The sequence below is a fragment of the Melospiza georgiana genome, chromosome 13 (genome assembly GCF_028018845.1).
Source record: "Melospiza georgiana isolate bMelGeo1 chromosome 13, bMelGeo1.pri, whole genome shotgun sequence".
NCBI lineage: Eukaryota > Metazoa > Chordata > Aves > Passeriformes > Passerellidae > Melospiza > Melospiza georgiana.
The window spans coordinates 20,712,637-20,734,766 of record NC_080442.1 but is presented as its reverse complement, the minus strand read 5'-3'; the positions used below and the strand labels follow the sequence as shown (position 1 = coordinate 20,734,766).

The window sequence follows — 22,130 nt, the reverse complement described above, 5'->3', positions numbered from 1 at the left end:
CTGGAGTGAGATTAGCAATTGTGCAGTTTGGCATGAAACAATCCATTAAGTAATGTTGCGTTTTACCTCTGAGCAACTACAGAGTTAGCAGAACATCAAAATGGAGAACACGCAGCATTGGCTTATACATACACGCTTCTTGAACTATTATGATATTACACAAATACAAATAGAAAATAAGTAGGAGGACTTTAATAACTTGGGTAGCATCACAGAATCATTGAAGCTGAAAAAGACACTAAGGAGCACTGAGTCCAACCATACACCTAATACTGCCAAATCCACCACTAAACCATGTCCCTAAGCACCATGCCTTAGTCTATGTCTATGATAGTATTCTCCACAGTGAAAGTAGTTCAAGCTTATCTGATAGGTGTTTATAAAACACACGTATTCACATTATTTAGGCACTGACAATAGCAAAATGAGGGAGGACACACCTTAATTTTAATAGTTCTATACACACACAAGTTAGCAGTTTAAGGTTTGGTCTATTATATGTACACCTACATACATACAAAAATTATACTGGCCTTTCACATGCAGAGATAAAGCCTAAATAATAGGCTTACTCAATGCTTCCATCTCTTAACACTGACTTTTTCTAGACAACACTAAACCGTAATGCAGGTATATACCAAGTGATTAGTACACAGTTGTATGGTGAAAGGCAGGGAAAAAAAAACTCACAAATCAGGGTAATCTATACTTTTCCATACTGTAGGAGTGACGGGGGTCACGCACAGTAGGGACAGACGGAGATGAGATCTCTTTGAAGCCAAGTCATATAACTTGTAGTTTATTGCAAAGGGCGTGAGCTGCCAGCCGCAGCTCGGAGCAGGCCCGAGAGAAAAGGGGCTTAAAGTGTAAGAGAGTCAACGGCAAAGGTTTAAGAGCGGAGAGCATGTAGAAAGGAGGGGGTGAAGAAGTGCAGAGGGAAGACAAAGAGACAAAGAAAGAAAAGGGCGCAAAGAAGAGCGCGAGAGCGAGCAAAGAGATAAGGGAGAAGAGAGATAAGAAAGCGCGAAAAGAGAGCGAAGCTCCCGTTACAATACAATAAATCATCTTCAGTGTTGAATATGCAGATTCTCATTAACCAATCTACTACAGCATGCATATCTTATAACATTTCCACACAACCTATAAGAATCACTACATTACTATACTACATTTACGTGTTAAACCTTAAATCTTATTCTTTGGGCCCCGTCTGCCAAGCTGCAGGGCCTACTTGCAGAGGGAATTGTTTCCTCCAGTGGGGATTACATTCAACTGGTCACAACTAAGGTATCTCAAAGGTTGCTTTCATTTCAATCTCACTTATAGTTTCTATATTCTCAAGCTCTTTTGCCGGGCAGTCATATTTAAAAGGCTTTCTTGTTTCACCCTCCCCAACACCATACCTCCTGTTTCTGTTGTCTATCACTCAAGAACTGCTTGAAATACCAATCGCAATTTTCTTGTAGCAATCCTCGAAGTCCCAGGGCTGGTGTCGCCAAAGCTTCATACAGTGCTAACGCATCTCCTCGTTCCAAAGCCAGGTCAATCTTTGATATGGCTGCATGTGCTAGCAACAGTAAAACAGAGTCTTGAGAAAGTGCCATGGTTTACACAACCTACCACTCAGAAAGAAATACTCTTAGACCTGATAGACAACAAGTTAGGTATGTAATCCAAAAGGAACACTTCCAGAATCAATTATAAAGTCAATTATGAATTATTAGCCTGAAAAACAGGCTATTAATTGGCATGCACTATTCAGAATGAAGAATTGAAGGGCTCAGCAACATGGACAATCCATTTCCAAAAGCAAGGGTTACAGAAGTCATAGTGAATTAGGCTTACAACTATGTACTAATAATGACTAAAAAAAACCAAACCAAAACAAAACCAAAACCAGTTAACAACAAGAAAACCACACAACTGAAGAAAACCAAAACACCCCATCACTAAAACAACCCACAAAAACAAGGGAACTTCCTTGAAATTTTGTCAGCATTACAGAAAAAGAGGAGGACAGGTATCATTTTGATTTAATTAAGACTATTAGTATAACATTACACTTACTGTTCACTTTATTGATGTTTCCCTGAATCTCAGCTTGAGTCAGAAGTTCTTCATACACATCTCTCTCTCTCTCTGAACTTTCTGAGGCAATCTGAGGATGAAATAAAAACTAATCAGGGTTTCTACAGCTTCCTTCTCCCTTACAGACCTTCTAACTGAAAAGGTCAGGAAGGGTAAATGTTGACCCATATAGATCTGAGATAGGCCATACATACACTACCTCTACACATGCAAAAAGAAGCCCTAGACATAAATACATTTGGAGTAACTATAGTCAAACTCTGATACAGACAGTTTAGAACCACATCTTATTTCAATCTAATGGCTCTACTGAACACACAGTAGAGCTCCAGAACACAGAAAGCTGTACACAGAGTTAGGCATCTATTATATACTATTCTAAAGCAACATGGACCACTTCCAGCATCAGTCAGTTTTGCTCATCATTTCATTGTCAGAAAAACATATCTGTGAAAACAGAAGGAGGCACTCTCAACAATAAAACATTGACAGGAATTCTGTATCTATGTGGCCCGTATTTCAGACAGTTAAAACAGACTAATGCAGTTAACTCTTGCCTGTTTTCTGCAAGAAGATAAGTTACTGGAGAACGTAACAGAATGCCAGGAGGAGTAAATCCACCTAAGACCACATATACATGACCTTAACACACATTCAGCAAATTCCCCACAGTTTACACTGCAATACAACATAGCAACGCAAATGGTTTGAAAGAAGAACTGAGCTACCCTATTTTTAGCATTGTCCATCTTGTCTTGCTTTGCTCTGTAGAGTGTGGCTTGGTAAGTGGATTCCAGTTGATCATCCAGATTTATTAGCATAGCATTAGGGTTCTTCATTGCTGTAAGAGTGTCAGCTGGAACCTGACGGTCAATTGCTTCATTAATGGCAATGACAGCAGCATGCACTGAAAAACAAGCCACAGTCTGCCACTTAGTCCCAAATAAAACAGCACTGTTAAAAATCAAGAAATCCAGAATCCCTTATTTGAAAAGAGCAGAAAAATCATCTGAAAATTAACTGGAAAGCAAAAGAATTATCAAAGTATATCTAATTTCATCATGGCTTTGTGTTTTGAAAAAAATAGCAGCCTAATTCCTAATTACAATATTTTAAGTAGTCAAACCATCATGCTCCAGAAAAAAGAAAAATACACAAGGGAAAGAATAAAAACATCTTCGCAGTTTTCGAAAAGGCCTATCAGAAAGACTGTACTAGCCTTAAAACCTGCAGCATTAAAACCAACACTTAAATGATCTGCTGATTTGAAAAAGCAAACAAAATGCCTTTTTTCCTTACATGCAGCTTCATCCACAGAAAGTTCATTTGCAAGAATTCCTCCAATCTTGCTGAAGGCAGGCATCTGAATGCCATACTTCTCCAGTTCAAGCCTCATATTACTGATTTCCTCCTCTGAAACATGTTAAATTAGTGTTACATGGCATTATCATTAACAATCCATTAGCAATGTTGTACTAACTGCTGCTAAAAAAAAAAAATAGGACAGCTACAACAGACGACAATTATTATTTAAATAATACTTTGATTGTAACTCAGTAAGTGAAACAAAATAAATGAAAATGCTAAGACATTTTGCACACTCTTCTAAAATCTACATTTCTCCCAGAAACTCATACGGGAGTATTCTATAGTTTTTCTTATTAGAAAACAATGCAAGAACTCTCATGAGGAGCTGGAAACCGACTCCATTCTGAGGTACCTCAACTGTGGTTGCTAACAGGTCAGGAAAACACACAGGCAGTAGTTTAAGATTTTCTTTTTCCCCACAAACAGGCTACATTGAGAGAAGCGAATGCAGTGCGTAAACACATGCGGTTGCTAAATATCATACAACTCTAAAAGACGGATGCTAAATATCATACAACTCTAAAAGATGGATGCAAGGCTTAAGCATCTTACCACAGTGACAAAAGTGTTCAGACATTGTTATTTGTAAAATAAATGTTTACAGTACAATAAATGAACCAATGACTGTCTAACTGCCTGTCTCGGAAGCCGGCAAATTAAGTTCTTTTTCTTAAATTACTGAAACTCCTCACAGCCATTAATTTATAATTTTATTTACATTAAGAATATCACAGCAACAATCCTTTAATTGACTTAAACAAGCGTTCAATAACTGATCTAGAAGGGTATGAGATGAAGGCAGCATACGAAAGTGCTGGGGTTTTTTTACCTGTGAAGTCTACCTTGCCATACAAATCCTGAATCTGAGGGGCAAGACCCAGTTTAAAAAGGTACAGGCTAGAAAATAAAAGAAGCAAATAATTAGAACTAGGCATTTTTCCTTGTGGTTCTGGCAACGATACAGTTTTAGGAGATACAGATTCAAGGAGAGGTAAGCCAATATAATAGCTCATAATCAACAAGAGAGTGAGCTGACTTTCTCTTCCCCCCTTAATGGAACGTAACTATGCCCACCACTATGAAGTCTTCAAAGAATAACAGAATGGTTGAGGCTAGAAGGGCACTCTCAAGTTTGTCTTGTTAAAGCTCCCTTTTCAAACCAGGTCACATAGGATCAAGTTCCCCAGGATCATTTCAGATGGCTTTTGAGGATCAAAACAGTGGAGACTTCACATTTCAGAGCAACCTGTGCCACTCTTTGGTCAATCTCACAGATAAATGAAGCAGAATCTCACAGATAAATTTGCTGATGTTAAGAGGGACTCTCCTATGGTTCAGACTATGCCATTTGCCTCTTATCACATCATGGGTCATCACTGAGAAGAGCCTGGCTTCTCCTTAGCATCCTCCCTTCAGATAGCTGCACACATTGTTGAGATTCCCATGGCACTATATGTTATATAAGCTGAATAGGCCCAACTGTCTCAGCCTGTCCTGACAGGAGAGATCCTCTAGTCCATTAAGCATCTTAGTGACCTTTCCTTAAACTCTCTCCAGTTGGTTTGTGTCTCTCTAATGCTGGAGAGCCCAGAACTGGACACAGGACTGCAGGTGTGGCATTTCTAATAGTGAAGTATCCACTAGGCTGATTTGGCTCACTAAAATAGGGTTAATGTATTCACCTGCGGCCTGATGAGAAATAGAATCGCTACAAAGGAGGGATGTTCCCATACAGCTGCAGAAACATGGGTCTGGAAAATAAAACCAACTCCTACTTTCTGCCTGTCATGCCAGCTCAACACAGATCACAGAATCACAGAAAGGCGTGGCTTGGAAAGGATCTCAAAGATCATCTACTTTCAACTCATCCCACTGCCACAGGGAGGGACACCTTCCACTATCCCAGGCTGCTAAAGTCCAACCAGGACTTGAACACTTCCAGGGATGGGACAGCCAAAGCTTCTCTGAGTAATCTGTGCCAGTGCCTTACTATCTTCTTGGTTAAACAATGCCTAACTCTGCCTAGCTCAGACAGCAGAGAGGGTGGGAACCAGAACACCAGAATAAAAAGGTAGTAATATCAACATACTTAACTGGCTTTTTTCTTTCAGAATCTGATCTGGCCCCTGCCGTAGGCAAAATATTGGCTTAATTAATCTTTGCTGACCTGATGAGATTGTTCTGCTAGAAGACTTGCCGTCATCCAGCCTTCAGTTCAGCTGTCTTTCCTGTCACGTTTCAGCTTTGCAGAAAGATTTCAGAAGCAACCAGATTTCTGTCTAGTATTCCTTACCTGAGTGCATGAATACAATAGATACAGCGTGGCATGTTCTTGCGATCATAGATATCTGTTGTTTCTGGGTAGAATATCTAGAGACAAAACAAAGGTAGCTGTCTGAATTATATTCAATCTATATAGCCAAATCACATCAGCTCAATTCTTCCACATTACACTAGAGAAACAGCTCATGGAACACAACTCTTCAAGCTTCTCTGCCCTGGACCAGTGTTTCTCCTAATGAAGTGTCAATGCTTCCTTTTGTTTCCAATACACAAATCAGAACTGTCCTTTTCCTGCCAAGTTCTACATATGTGAATGGGCAGAATCTTTCTTTTGTGTGTACACCAAGATACTGACTGGGTCATGAGGTATTAGCAAGGACCTCTGTGAAAGCCAAAGGATGAAAAAAGACTCACAGGAGAAGAGAGAAAACACAATTTCGTTTGGATTAAATGTGGTTAAAAAACAAGAGGAGAGACAATTTCAAAGGGAAACTGGAAACCCAGACCAGCACAGAGGTGCTCTGCATACTATATTTTCAGTTAGCTGGACCCAAAAGCTTTCAAACACAAAGCCTTCCAAGTTTAACAAATGACATTTCAGCTATTTCAGAAGTCCTGATTTATTGTAACATAATAAAGTATGTTATTTTCCAACTATTTGAAGGTTCCTTGCTGTTGCCTATGAGAACAAAATAGCACTGCTCTTTCTGTAAAGGCAAGAGCAACTGAATGACCCCTAATTCCACAGCATCAGTTCGCTGGCTCTTCTGCATGGTAAAATACTTAAAGCACCAGTATCTCATGTAAATGTACTGAACTCCAACCTAGTTTCCTCAACATCTTCTCACACATTTACTTCCACCCAAAGCCTAATGCATCTGAAAAATCTTACCTCATACCTGGCACTTGATGCCTCTCCGTCTAAATCCCTCATTTCTTTTCACCTAACCACCCTAACAGCATATTTCAGTATTTTCTAATACCAAATGTGTTTCTGTAAGATCATCATAGATCCCAGGAAAGCTCAACTAGTAAATCACAGGAAGTTATTTAAAAATCTTTGCCAAAACCAAAGTGTTCAATTTGCAAGTACATATGCAAAGAAAACATGCATCAACTTAAACTACACAATGCCAGTTTTGATGAGACTATGCATAACATGGCTACAAATAAACTTGACTATCAGCCCAATGCTACCACAGTTCCATACACTGTTAGGCAACTGTGTTTATTAGCACTGAAAAGTTTATCTGGCCATTTCTCTAGTCAAGTCAATCATTTATACTTGATTAAGCCACACCAGGAACATTTTCAACTTGTCGTGAAAATTTAACAGGAAAGTCTGAAGAAACAGAGAACATAGTATTTTCTGTTGTGCTGCTAAGTTTAGCATTGATTTCTAAAAAAACTTTCACAATCAAACTGTCGCCTGGATACTGCTCAAAACAAGGCAAGAACGACATATTGCAGATATTATTCAAGATAAGTAATATCAGGGATATGGTACACAGGGATAAATTATTTTGCTCCTAGTCATTCTCACACATGTAGCAGAATGAAATCTTTCAGCAAGTTCTAGGAGAGAGTTTCTATAGGGACACAAATCTAGAAATTTAAGAATTAACTAGTGTAAGTGTGCTGATTCTTTTTGTAACAGCAAATGTTTCCACAGAATGCAAAGCTTTTCTGAGATTATTTATTTATTCATATGTACAAGACAGAAGTTACCTTGGGGAGACCAATCTCAGACATGGCATTCAGCCACTGGATCACATTATCTGTGTGTCGGAAGTGGAGACCAGTTGCCTGAAATAAAAACCGGCAGAAACAAGAGGGAGGGCACTTAGAAAAAAAATATCACAGCTGTCAAGAACAGCAATGAGTTTCATTAACCCAGATAGTGAAAACAACATTTTTGCAGGAAAGAAGTCCGAAGTCTTCTATAAACACTCATATTGACCATTTACAAGAAATTATTTTACCTAAATGCAAGCTTAGATATAAAGGTAAGAGTCCACCCACCCCCTAATTTAATCATTGTTCTAGAATGAAGGCAGAGTTTCTCAGGTAAGACTAATACAAATTAACTTTACGCTTATTTTCTCACAGTATTTCCATGAGTACATATTCCCATTTTAGATGTCTATCTAAAGAAGTATCCATGGTCAACAGTACTCACCTTATACCTAGTCTGTTCCCTGTCATAGATTTTCTTCACAGAAACCACTTTAGGGGAGAAAAAATTTCCAAGTTTTGCCAGGTAGACTCCATTTCTCAATCCTTCTTCCAGCTCTGTTGTGGCAGGAAGCTCCTCATTCAAACAAGCCTCCATCCATCTGGAAGTGCAAAAACAACAAAATTGGTCATATTAATACATTTCTAATTTGTGAACAAAATCCCATGCCAAACAAGTCTCATGCTGCTGCTGCTGTCATACTCAAGCATACTATTCACTTAGCACTAGGGGTTGAAAACAGATATAACACTAAGACAGAGTGGCGTCATTAAAATGCTAGTCAGTAATACTTCAGAGAAAATATTAAGGAGAAGAGTTCAGAGTTAATCAGCCAGAGTTTCAAAAGCAATTAAGACACCATCTCATCTTCATGTTTCTGCTTCAGCCCACGACCTAGGTTGCACTGGTCTACAGATAGTGTGGCCATCCTGTCCTTTTAACTAACTTAACTTAAATCTTCCCCTTGTACCGGTTTATCTCACAAGCATTTCTTTACTCTCATTAAGTATTTGCTAGTTATTTCAGGACTTTGTGTCGCTTACTCAAGCTCTTTTAAATCTCACAGAGAGGTCCTACAATGTTCACAGAATCATAGAACGGTTTGAGTCAGAAAGGACCTCAAGGCCTTTTTCATTCCAACCCTCTGCTATAAGCAGGGACACCTTCCACTAGACAAAGTTGCTCAGACCATCCAAGACTGGTCCTGAACACTTACAGGGATAGGGCAAGCCACAATTTCCTGGGCAAACTGCTTCAGGTGCCTCAACATCCACACAGTAAAGAATTTTTCCCCTTATATCAAATCTAAACCTACCCTCTTTCAGTTCAACGATGATGTTCTTAAGTCTATCTTCCTATATGTCTTCTCCCATCCTACTATTACGTTTCAAGAACAGGGGAAAAAACATGGAACAGGCATTCTTCTCCTCATAACTCATTTTCCCTTATATTGCTGCCTTCCATCTCATCAAATGATATCACAGATCTCATGACAAAAATAAAGACTACAGCAAAACATTTTGAAAAAAATCACTGTTCTCAAAACAAAGGTGCATCTTGATATTTTTTCTGTACAAGCTACTGGAGGCTGTAACCTGCAAGCTCAGCTACAATTTCACCTGAAGATGACCTGCCACCTGACTGCTCTAGTCTCTAAAAAAGGGACCTGCACAACCACAGGCCATTTTCTAAAGTGTCTTACTCAAACCATGCCTCACTTGCAGCTGAACTCTAAAGCTCTTACAGGACTTGGGCCAAATAAGATCACAGAAAGGCGACTTTCAAGACAACAGGGGTCCAAAAGAGCAACAGTCCATACTACAAAACAGAGCTGACAGTATAACGTAAACAAAGTTAATAATTTGGCTTACAGAGATTATAAACCCACGTTACTGGCACTAATCTGAAACACAAGCAAGTAGTTGATCCTGCTGCAACCCAGTGCACTTTAAATCCCAAATGAGACACCATTGCACTGTGGACTGCAGCCTGAGCCCAGGAAAAAGGTGGGGCTTGCAACCTAAAGCAGGACCTGGAAAGTAGTGTTTACCAGGAAGAAAAGGTTTCTGGAAACACCTGGAAAATATCTATACATAAAATACAGAAAGAAACTCAGTTCTTCTTAAAACTACCGTTTTTCCCGGTTTTGCCGCTTTCCTCTCAAAACTTAGTTGCTCTTGAATATTAAGTTCTAGAAAAATGCACATACTAACTGAATATGTGATAAACATGACATAAGTTTAAAAATTCTGGACTATTATCAAAAAGATACTGTCACTTGCATGCCACAGACCATTAGAACCAAAGATTCCTGAGAGGACACAGAGCTACTCAGATGCTGATAGAGTCCAAATCATAGCAACAGTTTTCACAACACCTTCCCAACTACCTTACCTGGAAAACAAAAAAAAAAAACACCAAAAAACATCCACTTTCTTCAGACTAGAAGACCTAAAGTAAGTAGAAGGGATATGTGACCAAACAATTTAATTATTACCATATGGAAGGGCACAGAGGCAGTGAGTTTTGTCTGTCTCCATAACGAAAGATAAATGGCCCATAATTAGAACATAAGCTATCTCAATGTACTCATACCTGTTTCAACAGGTTCTTAGGTGGGTGTTATTATAACTACAAAACTAGAGCAATTTACATACAGTAATGTTCCTGCTTGGTGTAGCATTCCTTAACCATTTGCTAAGCCAGAGGACAAAGCTATGTTTTCAGAAAATATCATTCAATACCTTTTATATTTAAAAGCTTACATACTTGTATTAAAATTAAAACCTGTCATCCTTAAAAGGCAGAAATACATGTGGAACTTCCAGATGAACAATACAAATACATTTCTCAATGAGCAGGGAACCCAGGTGGTGGGCAACAACCTCTACTCCTTTTCGACATTAGGCATTTGAACAATATGCCATCAACAAGGTTTTGCAGAAACTTTCAATTATTTTCTGCTACTTCTGCTACTTGTTTCCACTATGCTCCCTCCCTCTCACCAGTACAGAAAACAATATTTAACCCAGAATTGTTTTTTCAATCAAGTTTCATCACATGACTGCATAGACAATACTGGACTTACAATTTTACTGAAGCTAGCTCTAATTAAAGTAGTGCACCTTTTCAATCAGTTAGTCATACTGTTACAAAATCCCCCTGCTAGAAAAAAATTCTTGAATGCCTACATGCAGCTACTACCATCAACTGCAATTTAGAGCCAGGCTCTCCTGACAACACATGACAATAAAAAGTTAACATCAGGTATTGTTGGGCAGCCAGTCTCTCAAGTAACATTGTCTTCAAGCTTTCAAAGGAAACTCAGCTTCATTACCAAGGACTGGAAAAAAACAACATCATCATCTCAACTAGCAACTTTTTTATTCTCCCACAATATGGCATTATTGAGAGTTATGACAAATTTACACAAATGTGTCCTTATGTTTGAAAAGTATCGTAGGTGCAATTCAACCAGATCTGGAGTTTAGGCACAGCAAAAACTTAACACTGATCATATGGCATACCTTTTGCTCTTTCATTTGTGAAAATGTTGAGTCTGGCTAAACCTGAGACAATTTAAATAGTGTGGAAAATAAATAAAAAGCCGCTCTTTTCCTCTCAGACTGATTATAGACAAGCCTATAACTAGCAAACCATCTCTCCGGAAACTGTTGCAAATTGAATAAACAAAAATACTAGAGTAGAAAATTTTAAAAATTGAAAAAGCCTCTAAAGAAGGCTGCTCATTTCATGACAGGACTACCATGCAGTATGTTCCAGCACAAAAAGAAAACAGAGCAAGACATACAAAATACAGAAGGCATCAATAGTTGAAAAAAGTGATTTTATCCACCAATGAGGAAAGCTCACTTCTTGGTCATCATTAAGTAACAATAATTTCCAAGTAAAACTAATTATTTGAAGGGGCCAGAAATATAAATAACATTTTCTAACCTTCAATTCTCCTACCACTCCAAAACACAGACCTAGCCAGGGACATTTTTCAACTCTGAGATGACTCAGTGGCCCAACACACCATCTAAGTCTGCACCTGGTGGTCAGTTCCACTGTGCAGGCCTCAAGAGTGACATTATATCACTTCCAGCAAATAAGAACTCTAAGAAGATAAAGTATGTAACCTTGACACATCATGCTGAAGAATAACTGGTACGATCTGTATCAGTACCAACACTGTTGGTTAAAGCTCAGTTCCACATCACATTCTGCTTACTGAATACCTCACCAGTTGCATTAGCAGGAAAGCTGCAAACAGAACCTCCATGTAAACTTCTGAGTCACTAGTTTGAGAGCACTGGCCACAGAGCTCCTGATCACAGGTGAGAATCATGTGAGTCTTCTCTTTGTAAGCATGTCAGTGCCACAGCAGCGCTTCCTTGCTTCCAGTGTTCCCCTACCAACCACGTTTCAGAAGGTCGTTGTCTTCTTCTTCAAGAGGCGTATGCTCCATTTCCCCCTGAATGAGGAAACGGAGGGAGACTGGAGGGGCACAGAGCTTAACTCTCTTTCCAGGGCTATATTTGACTGCTGGTGTCCGATCTTCATAACACTGTCTGTATACCATACCAATATATTTTAATTAGGAAAACAAGCCTACCTAAGCTTGTGCTTTACCAACAGAGTTAGACTGCCTTAAACGTCTCCTTCTCACAACCATGAAATAGGCAGGCTATTTGCCCAAAATCACATTCTTCAAAGACATTTTCAACACGTGATTTCCATGCACGTGCTCAGACTGTGAGTACAAATTCTTGAAATTAGGTCATTTTTGTGCACTTTTGAAGTGCCTGGAGCATCAATAAAATCAATACTGGAAACCTTTGTGGTATAACTCTGCCAAATATCACAGTGCTAATGCAAAAGTTCCTAAAGTTGTCTAGTCAGAGCTAAAAAAAAAAACAAAAAAAAAATAGCATAAAACATATAACAACAGTTTTGCTCACAAGAAAATAAATGAAAAAATTGTTCTTGATCTGCCAAAGTTGGTATGAAAACCTGCAGCAGTAAAGACCCAAACATATTCACATACTTCAGTTTTTGGTAGTTACTTAGCTAGATTCACAATTTCAGGACAGCTACATTTTGAGCAAGAAGGACCTGTAACATGATCAACCTGTTCCTGTGTTGAAAACTACATTTATTTAGGTGGAAAGTAGTTTGTTTCACAGGATTTCTGACATACAGTAAATAATATAAACCTCCTTAAGTAATAGTTTGTGATAGCATCTTATTCTTCATGTGGCTGCTGTAACAGGAGAATTTGGCAAAAATCTTAAGAGATGGCAGAAAACACACAAGAGGACAGAACTCTGACAAATGGAGTTTCAGTGGTCACAGTACAACCATAAGTCAGAAGCTGGAAATGAGACAGTGAATAATGCTAGCCTGCCATTTAATTCCTACTACAAAAATGACAAATGATGACACACAATGACTTACAGCATACTAAGCATTCCATTCAGAACAACAAAACCTCAATAAAGAAAAACTGTCTCCCTTTCCCTAACTCCCCAATGGATTTGCTCACCCTCAGGGTCCATATTTGTATAATACATCAATTTTGTTTGCCTGCCTTGTCCAGCACCCAGCACTGACACCATTTAAAGCATTATCATCTTTTGCCTGAGAACTGATCCTACAGAAACAAGGCTCACAAAAGAAGACTAAGGGACACCAGCATGTTTCAGACAGCAGGTGTCCTATCTAAAGGAAGGTACCAACAATACTTATTTAGAATTCCACTCTTCAAAGATCATAATCACATCCCAGGGAAGGGTGGAGGGAAGAGAAGCACAGGAAGGCTTTCACAGCGGTGCAACAACAAACATCCTGGGAAACAAGATCATCATCAAGAGATACAATGTTCAAGATCAGTCCCTTAAAGACTTCCAAAGCATGGAAATCCAAAATCACACTTGTTAACTCAGAGGACTTTGCTCATATCAGTATGACACATTGTCAGGTACCTTTACAACCACTAAAATCACACCAGTAATTACTATAAAACTATCAGGATTGTAAATTGACTTATCCTATTGAGCAAGATGTGTTTACTAAAACACATTTCACTGCTGATTGGTCTATTTCTAACCCTCTATTTCTCTACCAAAAGCATAATTCTTAATTTCACTTTCAACTCAAATAGCTTTGAAAAATCTAACAAGCCAAAATAGAAATTTAGAGTTTTGTTACTTGCCCCAGAAAAGAAAAAGCTCTTGCTCAAGCAGGAAAAGGATGTTCAAGCTATCCACCCAGGAGAGGGCCATTACACCTGGCCCAACAAGGATCAGGAGGTCCAGGACCTGCTGCCCTGACACGGAGGGTGACCAGTCATCAAGTTCTCCTCACATCTTCTGCACACCTTCTCAGTTGGCAACCAGATGGAGAATTTACAGGTTACAGATAAGGATAAACCTTTCCATACCCTTTGACAGTAAACAGCGATGACTATCTCTGTCCAGTACCACCTCCACGATTCACCAGCATTTGTTCACTACGCTCTGCCTTCAAACGGGGTCTAGCGAAACCAAATGCAAACATGCTGGGATCTGGATGACTAGCAGCTAATCCAGGCATTGTTAAAGACAATTCATTCCAACTGTTGCACATCGTGCCTTCACATCTAGATGCTTCTGTTTGTGATCGTTCAGCCCTTCTTCTAATGCAATTCCCCAGAAATGTACCAAGGAAAAGATGCATGGCCGCTGTAGCACCACAGCAGAGGAAAAAGCAGTGAGAGCAAAAGGCAGCACCTTTTTTTTTCTTCCCAACAGTATCTGCACTAACCACCCAAAAGAATGTACAAAACTATGGCTTAAAAACTTTTTCACTGCTTACTACTGCAACACCACAGATATGGCATCTTTTTGACTAACCATACTATTCGTTTTATTGAAAAATGAGGATTCCCATACTCCAGCTGATCATTCATATGTAGAGGCAATCTCAAATATTTTTAGTGCAGTTACAAATGTACACTTGGCAGGCATTCTCACACATGGTTAAGAAGAGAAAATTTGGAAGACAGACTCAGCTCTCCATCCATTTCACCTGAACAAGGGCATTGGACAGTCATGGAAAAAATCCCCACAAAAACTTCTCCTCAAAATAACTCATTCTACCAGCTCTAAAAAAATCAAGGAATCACCTCAAAAGATGAAAGAAAGATCTCTCAGAGAGTTAACAATGGCAAAGTAAAATAAATTTATCACATCAGGAGTGTTATCCTCCAGAAAAGTAGGTGGATATTTCAATGCCTTTCAGTAAGGTTTGTACAGACAGAGAGCTAGGAAAATAAGTACTAGCCACAGCTAAAAGAACATTCTCATTATCCACACAGGCATTTTCAGTTCAAAGATACAAGAGAGCAAGAAATAATTGAGTAACATATGTCAGATTTTCCCCAGTGATTGATGTACTCTTCCTGGCAACATGCAGCTGAACCAAAGACAATACTGATACTCTGTCATTAAAATCTTTCCCTCTACTACTCCCTATCCCCTTAAAGGTAAATATGAGGTTCCTCTTTGCTTCCTTGCAACCACTGCCATAAACCTGTAAAAATTCTCTTAGCTGCTCTTGCTGATGAGGATACTGCTGCTCTTGCCATGTCTGCCAAAAAAGATTGATCATTTGTCCTGGAGAGCTGAGATGAGTACCAAGCCCACAGTCAAGAGGAACGTAATTATCAAACACACAGAAATCTTCTTCAAGATAATTGCCTTGATCATTTAGCATTAGAAACTAAATAGGCCTAAATGCCTGGAAGCTACAACATCACTGAAGTTATCACTCCTCAAGACCAACCTGATTTCTTGTAAATAAGGATTATTAAGAAGCAGTCCACAGTACTTAATAGCCAAGAACTGTTAGCAACATCTGTTTGCTTTGGTTATTTTGAGCTGCTTTCTCCTTACATTATACACAGTACTCCTTCAGAAAGCACCGTCCAAAAAGAAAAAACCTGGTCTCTGAACAAACAGCTGTTTCTTTCCTCCTGGCCTGCTGTTCATTACCATTTCCAGTGAGTCATAAAAGAAGTATCTGAAGTGAGGCAAAGATGGTGGTACTCCACCACTGTCCTTTCTGTACCTCTCTCCACCCACTTCTCAGAAAAAATAGTCGTGAATGTGCATTCCAAGTCATTTCCAGTCCAGACAGCCACTCCCTGCAACTGCATGAGGTCACACGAAACAGAACAGGATCTGTAGAGAAATACCTCAAGTCCAAACAGGACCCGATAAAAGCCCAAATAAAGCAGTAAGAGCTAAGTAGAAGTTACTTCAACTTATAACTAGTGATAATAAAATATTGTCTATGAATATTCCTGGATTACAATCTAACATGACACTTACATTGTGTCTGAGAGAAGCAGAAAACAAACAAAAAAACCCACCACAAAACAACACATATTGAAAACCAATTCAAACAACCAACCCAAAACCAGTATCTGACCCAATCTCCAAGTGGAAACATTGATGAAGGATATTATAGTAAAACACCCTGACTCTTAGAAAAGGACCACAAAAATCAGGTCTCAGGCTGCTTCTGTTCAAGACAAATATACCCTTACCCTTCTGTGAGAATGAGCTGGCAACAGAACAGAGTATATTTTTGCAGTTTTATCTGCACTGCCACAGCTTTTCTATTCGATTACTGTGATTTGGAGACAGGGAAAAACAAAAAAAAACCAAAACAAAACAAAAAAGTAAAGCAATCCAAACAAACAAGAGAACATGGAAAAGAAAATTTGAGGTATTAAACAACACTTATTAATAAAGCCATTTTTCTTCACATAGTACAGGAATCCCTCTATTCACAATCTTCATTTTAACTCCAAATTTCATTTCAGTCTTTCACAATCTTGAGCAACTTAGGGAAGCAGAGTGTAATTTTCTCCAACTAGCAAGAATTAATTCCTGTTTCGCAAGACTGTTGCACATTATTAACTGAAATTAAAAACTACAAAATAACAATAGAAAAACAGTGACAGTTGAAAAAGACCAATCAAACAACTCTAATAATGCTTCTGATGTATGCTCATTAGCAGACGGGTCTTGCAAACAGCTATAAATTGCCATAAATAGAGTACAGAAGTGCCCAAAGTTACATTGCACATGGGCCATCACATCAAACAGATCAGAAATTCAAACTTTTCTATATTTTTTACTTCAGTATGAAATTAGGTGCTAGCCAATTATTATCTTCCTGTCTTCTAACATTTAAAAAAAAACCACTTTGCTTCTAGATTCCATATCTGTTGCTCGGTTAAAGGGCTAGCAAGCCTCTAACAATGCTAATCAGCACGTTGTTAACCACATGATTTTACTTGTCTTTATGTTGTAGAAGAAAAAATAAATACAAACTACAGTGTTTGAATGCAATACTATACTGTAATAATATAACATGATTACAGGGAAGAGGAGAGGAGTCACCAGCTGCTGCTCTTCAGCTGCCTCTCACCCTGCCTTGGCTACCATCACCTTTACAACATCCACCTTTCCAGCTTCTGAGCGCAACACAGAGTACACCAGCTACCTTCCTGGGCTCTTAGGTCCTCCTCTTCTCCTTAGAGATATAATTTTCAATCTGACATTCTCTCACCATGAAGAAAGATTATTAGCCCTCTCACAGCTCAGAGGGACTGTAATCAATAGTACAAGAAAAAGCCACAGTATCTAATTCAGATGCTATGTCTCAGTTACACTACTGGCAAAGAACTCAAATATAGAAAATCTCAGATCAAGGGCATTAATTTCAAACACACTGATCTCTTATAGTTCTTGTTTAATTGCTTCTGCTAAATAAACTCCTTACCAACAAAGCAGCCAAAAGCCCTCTTCTAGACTGCACTAGTAGCAATAAATAAAACTCAAAGGGCAATTTACAAAATAACCTCTCAGGAAGGAAAAAAAATTCCTGGAAGTAGACAGTGAACTCAAGCCTTTTCTCTCCCTTGTATATCTTAATTATTAAACTCAGAAGTCTGCTCCCCTCCTGGAGCAGATTTAATCTTTAACTCTTATGTTAAGTGATATGGCCTTCTCTATAGGAATCAGGAACTCCCACTCACATATACATGAATAGCCCGTATGCCACTAAGCAAACATGAGTTATGGGTTGGATAAGGGTTGAGGCTCTCCACGCAGACCTTCCACTTGAAAAATATGTGCTCCTACTGCCAAGGTGGATACAAAGAAGGCTGTACACCACCACTTGCATTTGGAGCAGCACAGCTGTTTCTTCATTCTTTACAAAACATACTGGCTACCACTAGGCATTATTTGAAACATCTCAATGCTCACCCTGAGACAAGAGTGAACGCTTCTTTTTTCTGACAATGTGCGGCAAAAATCAAATGCCCAGCTGCTCAATCTCATCAACATCAAGACAACACTCAGAAGCAGAGACAAGATCACTAAGAACTTCGGAGTCAAAGCTGATTTATTTAAAGAGTAAGTACCCACGATTAAGCAAGAGCTAGACGAAAATATTAAAGCTGTTACTGTAAAATGTATTTTTGCCTGAGGTGGTTTTTGGGTTTTTTGTAGACCTGAGCATGGAATTCAAGTGAGAATCAGCACCTCCTCTAGCATTTACTCCAAGGTTGAACGCAGGAAGAACCCACAAGTGAAGGATCTGGGGCTCCTTCAAGCTTGGACAGTTACTACAGTGCAACTCATCTCTTCCTGTTTGCCCCGCATTTGCTGGTAGACTTTGGATTCAAAGGGAAGGAGTTATTTTGAAACACAGTCAGATCTTGCTTACTACTTCAAACTTCATTCAAGTCTGTATGGAAGGAAAATTGTCTACTAGTAACTAAGCAGTCTCTGCGAATTTACAACAGTGATAACTCTCATAAAGTGCCTAAAGGACTACAGCATAAACTGCGTGCTCCCTGTCCCTTCAAAAATATACTATAAATTCGTAGTAAAAGTCCTGGAATTCAATCCTTTATATTCTGCCAGTAGAACTGAGTTTGAACTTGTACAAATTCAGTACTTCCTCCTCAGTAAAGTCACTACAGCTGAACATGCCTGCCGTGCTAACACAGATTTACACAAAATTCAGCACCCAGACAGGGAAAATAAGAATAAGAATAAAAGTTATTTCAATATTTTAAACAAAAATCAGAAAAAATCTAATTCAGCAGGATTGAGTAAAGGGTAACACTCAGGAAAACACAACAGACCATATAAATAAAAGATGAGAAACAAATGTCAGCAGCACAACTTCAAGGTGACAACTCAGCAAAACTCTACTATACCATAACATCAAGAAAAAGCAGATACCATGCAATAATGTATGATACTACCAAATCCATTGGAGTATACAAAATAATCATTGCACTTTTTCTAAGTATGCCCACTAAGGCCCTGTTGGAAAAGTTTTCTCTCTTTTGGCAGTGAACTTCCAGAAAGGCACTGAGTGCCCAGAAAGCAGTCTGAGCAACCCAGGGAAAAGTACTACAGATCTATTAAATATATGGATGCATGGAGAAACATGCAAGAATTGAGGTCTCAGTGTGCAAGGAATATACACTGTTACAATTTAAATTTGTAAAAGGTTTCAGTTAAGAGGAAGGGAATAACTGGTTTTCATGTGCACTGCTAAGCCAGGAAGCAATAGTGCACCAGACATATACAAGTTAGACAACGGGACACGATGCCTTTGGCTTTAGAATTAAGAGTTAGACAGGGTTAAGGGATAAAGGGCTTTTTATCTCAGTATCTAATAAGGATTTTTATGGTGCAATAATTCACCAAGGTGGAATAGACCAAAATGTACACACACAGTAGATCACGTATACAGTATTATGGACTTTGTAAATTAGTATATTTAAAAATTATACTCCACTGAGAGGTTTAAATGAACAGTGTGACATTTTCTTATCTCCAAGTATTTTCCCCCAGATGGACTTAATTTTAGTTTACAGGACATGTTTGAGAGGGAGTCTTGGTTTTTCAAGATACCATAAGGTTTTTTGGCCTCCAAGTGCAAGGCCTTCAGGATGTTTGGTCTTCTGGCTTAACAGAATACCAGGACTATGCTAAGACATTAGGCTTAAAGAATTACAAGTATGCATGTTAAGAGTATTGAGAATATATAAGTGATATATAAAAAGAAAAGGTAAAAAATCATCATAGCATCAGGAGAATGCATCCAGTGCTAGGAATAAGAGAACAAACAGCTACAGAGCCCTTGTCATGAAGTCTTTGAGAACCTTAGAAATACACATCAGAGGTCAGTTAGTTTTTTTGGAGAGGAAGGCAGTTTCTTTGATTTTTTTTGATTGGTTGTTCTTTCTAGCAAAACTATATAGCCACTAAGAAACCGAGACAAGAGGTAAGATGCATCCAAATTATTCCCTGTACCAAAGGTCACATCGTCTTTTAGAGCACCAGCAGTTTCAAAATCAATTATTCTCACCTCTTTGCTTCCTCCAGATGACAAAGGTATTCATAGGCTACATTCTGGCGTCGCCTTTCATCCATTTCCTCCGCTGTTAACCTCTCATTATCCAAGACGGCTGAAAATAAACAAAACACAGCCCTCAGATGGTTGAAGATTGAATGTAATGGAACAGGCACATCAAAAATCAGATGCAACCTCTCCCACAGAAACTCATCACAGTTGTTCTTCTTTAATTCAGAAAACTAAGGATCTAATTACTTGTTCTTTACGAGCAACAGAAAACTCTCCATTTCCTTATCCTTGTCACATAAATTTGCCAGATTCCTTCTTCCTGATTTCTCAAATTGACTGCATTCCTCTCACAATTTCTTAGAAACAATCCTTTATTTTCTTATTTTCTTCTAGATTTGCCTTTGTCTTCCTCGAAAGCCCATCAGCGACCACTTGTCTCCTCACCTATCCTCCAATTTTGATAGCAAAAGATTAATGAAGGACAGAAATACGTATTCACATCATATAATCCCTTCTATATCTTTATAGTCCACCTCTAAAACAAGGTGGAAATGCTACTCACACTCCCTATAAGGGAATCATTCAGATTCCCAACCTGCATGCCATCCTCAGATCATGCTGAAGATCTAGATAGGGGTAATATGCCTGAATCTTCTAGATTCTGTGTGTTCAAAGCCTCAGTGAAAAAGTCTTCTCTTCCCATACTTACATCTCATGTCAAAAAAAGAAGAAAAACCTACAGATTTTAGGTTTTATGAACCAATTTGACAAATAAGAAATATCTCATACTGTTATTCAGCAAAGGTTAGCTTATACCTAAAATAACTTCAACAACAATCTCCACTGCACTTGTGAGACCCCAGCAAGAACACTGCATCCAGGTCTGGTGTCCTCAGCACAAAACCTGCTACAGCACGTCCAGAGAGCAACAAAGATGTTATGGGGGCTGGAACCCCTTTCCCAAAACGGCAGGCTGAGACAGCAGGGTTTGCTCAGCCTGGAGAAGGCTCCAGGGATACTTCACTGTGGCCTTTCAGTACTTAAAAGGAGGCTTATAAAAGGAAGAGGGCGATACTGATGGGACAAGGGGGAACAGTTTTAAACTAGAAGTGGAGAGATTTAGACCAGATGATAGGGAGAAATTCTTGAACCAAGAAAATAGTGAGGCATTGGCACGGGCTGCTCACAGCTGTGGCGACCCCATCCCTAGAAGTGTTAAAAGACCAGGTCCGACTGACTACCGCCTACAACATCGCCCCTCCACAGCACCACGTTTTCCTCCGCCGTTGATCATTTTTGACGCAGTATCGTAGCACAGGCGAGCCCACGCGTCGGACGCCACGATGCCCCCTCTCCACAGCAAGCCCACGACAAGGCAGTCGTGGGACAGGGCGAGTCCGACGGGAGCGGCGCTCCGCCCGGCAAATGGGGTGCGGTCGCCAGAATCGGCGGGAAGGCGGAAGGCAGGGCCGCCCCCGCCCCGCCCGCGGCGGACATCTTGGGCGCGGCGCAGGGCTCGCCCGCGGCAGACGACGGCGGCACAGCCGCGGGACGCCCCGTCGCTGCTCATCCCCTGCCTTCTCCCAGCACTCCTCGCCAGCACTCAGGAGGACCGTCGAGCTTTGGCGAGCTCCCGCGCGGCACAGCGCCCATCTCGCGGAAGGCGCAGCTCGCCGGGGCCCGCGAGGAGAGCCGGCGGGGCGCACCGCGCCCGCGGGGCAGTCCCGGGGCCCGGACCCCGCGGCTGCCCCCATGCCTGCGGTGACCAAGCCTCCCGTCCCAGCGCTAGACGGCACGGACAGCTCGGGCGGGGCGTCGCTTGGCGGTCACGCGGATTCCCAGACCCCCGGGGTCCCGGTACTCACAGCCATAGTGGGGCCGAGACACGGCCAGCCCGTCCACGTCCTCCGCCGCCATGGCGCTGCGCTGGGCCGGGGCTAGCGGGAGCAGGGCGCGGCTGTTCCTCTTCCTGTGCTCCGGGTGTGGCGGGGGAGGAGTCGCCCCTCCGCGCTCTCTCTCCCTCTCCCCGCCCCGGCCGCACCCTAGACGCCCCCGCCACCTTCGGCCGCCGCTGCAGAGAAACGACGAGTTGCGCAGTCCCCCTCCGGCCGGACCCAACCCCCAGTCTAGCTCGGCCCATCCCGTAAACCTGAAGGACCCGGCTCGGGCGCCTTGTCCCTCCCTCTCACAGGGCCAGCGCCCTGGCCCT

The 22,130-nt window shown here is 40.4% G+C and overlaps 1 protein-coding gene across 2 annotated transcripts in view; it reads right to left on the bottom strand.

The window, feature by feature from the left end:
- IQGAP1 (IQ motif containing GTPase activating protein 1) overlaps positions 1 to 21,867 on the bottom strand; it is a 53,718-nt gene extending 31,851 nt beyond the window's left edge. For both annotated transcript variants that reach the window (XM_058033469.1, XM_058033470.1), the window contains exons 1-10: positions 21,787 to 21,867; positions 19,925 to 20,024; positions 7,919 to 8,075; positions 7,468 to 7,545; positions 5,750 to 5,826; positions 4,286 to 4,353; positions 3,388 to 3,501; positions 2,817 to 2,995; positions 2,068 to 2,158; positions 1,404 to 1,567 (exon numbers count right to left, since the gene is read on the bottom strand). In XM_058033469.1, coding sequence (XP_057889452.1) covers positions 1,404 to 1,567; positions 2,068 to 2,158; positions 2,817 to 2,995; positions 3,388 to 3,501; positions 4,286 to 4,353; positions 5,750 to 5,826; positions 7,468 to 7,545; positions 7,919 to 8,075; positions 19,925 to 20,024; positions 21,787 to 21,838 — 1,080 coding nt within the window. In that variant the 5' untranslated portion in view covers positions 21,839 to 21,867. The remainder of the gene's footprint in view (positions 1 to 1,403; positions 1,568 to 2,067; positions 2,159 to 2,816; positions 2,996 to 3,387; positions 3,502 to 4,285; positions 4,354 to 5,749; positions 5,827 to 7,467; positions 7,546 to 7,918; positions 8,076 to 19,924; positions 20,025 to 21,786) is intronic.
- Between the last annotated feature and the right edge of the window lie 263 nt (positions 21,868 to 22,130).